Source organism: Phoxinus phoxinus (genome assembly GCF_949152265.1).
Source record: "Phoxinus phoxinus genome assembly, chromosome: 14".
Classification (NCBI taxonomy): Eukaryota; Metazoa; Chordata; class Actinopteri; order Cypriniformes; family Leuciscidae; genus Phoxinus; species Phoxinus phoxinus.
This window is the reverse complement of record NC_136889.1, coordinates 12588403-12591168: the sequence shown is the minus strand read 5'-3', so window position 1 is coordinate 12591168 and position 2766 is coordinate 12588403. Positions and strand designations below refer to the sequence as shown.

The 2766-nt window shown below is 32.1% G+C and overlaps 1 protein-coding gene across 6 annotated transcripts in view; it reads right to left on the bottom strand.

Annotated features, from left to right (window-relative positions):
- Positions 1-348: 348 nt before the first annotated feature.
- The window catches only part of ldb3a (LIM domain binding 3a), a 45176-nt gene continuing 42758 nt past the window's right edge, over positions 349-2766 (bottom strand). For all 6 annotated transcript variants that reach the window (XM_079636228.1, XM_079636229.1, XM_079636227.1 and 3 more), the window contains one exon: positions 349-2715. In XM_079636228.1, coding sequence (XP_079492354.1) covers positions 2626-2715 — 90 coding nt within the window. In that variant the 3' untranslated portion in view covers positions 349-2625. The remainder of the gene's footprint in view (positions 2716-2766) is intronic.

Sequence of the window (2766 nt, the reverse complement as noted above, 5' to 3'; positions counted from 1 at the left end):
GTAGCGCCACCTGGCGACTGAAACTAAACAGTGGCGACGAACGTGTAATGTAGCCTACATTTTCATGTATTAAAACATTAGTTAAAACATTTAACTCGCAGTTTTTAAAGAGAGAAATCATATTAGTGCAGTTTATTTAACACAACAAGAATGATTAACATTATCCTTACACTCTTTTTGTGTGCAATTTGTGTATTCCATACAATGCATAAATCCTTGAAAAGAGTTTTAAACATTTCATTTGGCAGAGTGTAAGTTAAACAGGATGATTACGATTTAGATCTAAATAAAACAAATAATGAGATTTAAATATTACAAATGTCAATTAGTAATCTCAATTAGGCTGGCCAGTCTGCAGTATGGTTTTATTTAATCATACATAGAGAAAAGTGCCCATACAATTTTGTTATGAGCTATTTTCAATTTATAAAGCAACTTAATATTTTTAGTCATGATTAACATGTCAGTGAAGATACATGTGGATTTTTTTTTTTTTTTTTTACATTTATATAATGGCATTGAAATAAGTACAAAGTAAGGCTGTTTGCACAACATAATTTCAGAATACAAAAAAGAGAACACCATTAGTAGTACTAGTTAGTTTATCATCTTATCTTGAAAAAACACATACCCATAAAGAACTATAAAGTTAATGAGTATTCCATAGAGCCGCATCTCAGTTTGAACTCTCATACAAACGTATTATTCAACAGAAGACTGCATTAAAGACACTTGTGAACACATGAGTGTCACTTATAACATACTGTATATGGTTCTTAGTTTTTCTTATTGCAGTAACACTGCAAATGTATTAAATTATGGATCACTCTTTTTTTCTCCCTGTAATTCCCAAGTGAACTGCAGATAGCAGATGACAAATAGTGATAATACATTATGTGTAACATGACGGCTTTACATTCAATAGTTACATTCAACATATCTGTTCTTGAAAAAGGCTAAAAAGATACCCACTCCTGAACCCAACACTGCTACAAATGTCATTTTAAATAACTTACTAATATTGTGTAAAAAAGAAGCTAACAATTTATTAAATTTAAGAGAGGCAATTATGAAATGCAAAACCATTGTTTGTGTTAATATTCAAAACAAAAAACAAGCCAAAATCAAAAGTAGCCCTAACACATCTTAACTGAGGTGATGTGGTGGGTTAGGTTAACTTAGATTAATATATGGCAGTGAAAATATACTGACACATCAATGACACAATCTTAAAATATGTCTAAATAAAACTTTCTTGTTCAAGTGAATTGTATGCATAAAAATGTTCAATATCACCCAGCATTTAGGAAAACATATGTGTCTGCAATTGCAATCTCAGAATTTGACCTTGATGTTCTTTAATATGTGTGAAACAAAAAACATGACACAAAAACTGTTCTGTAACCCTACAGTTGCACGTCAGAGTTGGCTGGCATCTACCCACAGAGAATAAAAACAACAAAGTCGTTATTCATTTTAAGGAACAAATGCATTAACTTGAATCCTCTGTGTATGTGGCTCTGTTTTGATAACTAAATTATTTAATAAATTATATTAAATTAAGAATCCCCCATTCTTGGCAAAGAAAACAAGTAAATTATTTGCAAGGATTATGTAAATATTGAGGGTTTGCACACAATAAATAACCGGAAAAAACACATTATAGATGAAAAGGCCAAACATGAATAGTTTAAAATACTCTGTTACATTATACAGCACATAATGTGAGGGAAACAACTGATGAATTAACATAAATTCTGTTACCTTTTCAGATGCCCTGCATACAGCATTTTCTTAAAATTTGTTGATGAAAACATTATGTCAACATAATGCTAATATTGACATCACAAATGCATGAATTAACTCCCTTGCATGCTTTCAGACACACACACACACACACACACACACACACACACACACACACACACACGCGCGCGCGCGCACGCACGCACGCACGCACACACTACAACACAAATAAACAAACCGAGTAAAACATAAATCACCCATTCCGCATTGAAAAGACTGCACAACAACATACGGTCTCAATCTATTAAACATCTTTTTTTTATCAATTTGCAGGTTGGGGATCTTTAGACCATTTAAGTCATACACATTTAAGTTTACTTTAGAGTTTAAGGCATAATAAAATGCATAGACTTTTTTTCAGGCTGTTTCTGGTTTATAAATGATACATATGCAGGCAATCTTCGACATCCGTTAATAATTTTAAAACAAGGTTTTAATCATTAATAGCATAAAAATTGTGTTGTATAAATTCACTAAATCAAAAAAAGTGAAAATGTTATATCTCTTAAATTAATGTATATCGGGCATACAAGTGTATGTATGCAAATGTATCGAGCAATAATAAAAGAATAAAAGAATGACCTAAAATAACCAATACTCTATGTGCACATTGGATTTGGAAAAAATGTCAAACCACCTAGTTTATGTATCATTCAGTCATCGCTTATATGCTGTTTAATAAATGATGTATGTCTTTATATTCGTTTTTTGTGTCATTTGGATTGGCACCAATGTCTTGCCATAAAACCACAAATGCAGATGTAAGATTAATTGCATTTAGTTCCTTCACTGACAGCTTCTGATGCACTGTTGAAGCATCTACACATTGATGGCATGTGCATGTTTCTTGCATAAGGGCTTGTCCTTCTTGGAGTAGAAAGGTTGTCCTTCCAGGTTCACGTGGCACACCTAAATGTCGAGACAGAAACGTGTCATAATTCCTCAGTGTTGAATTATTTA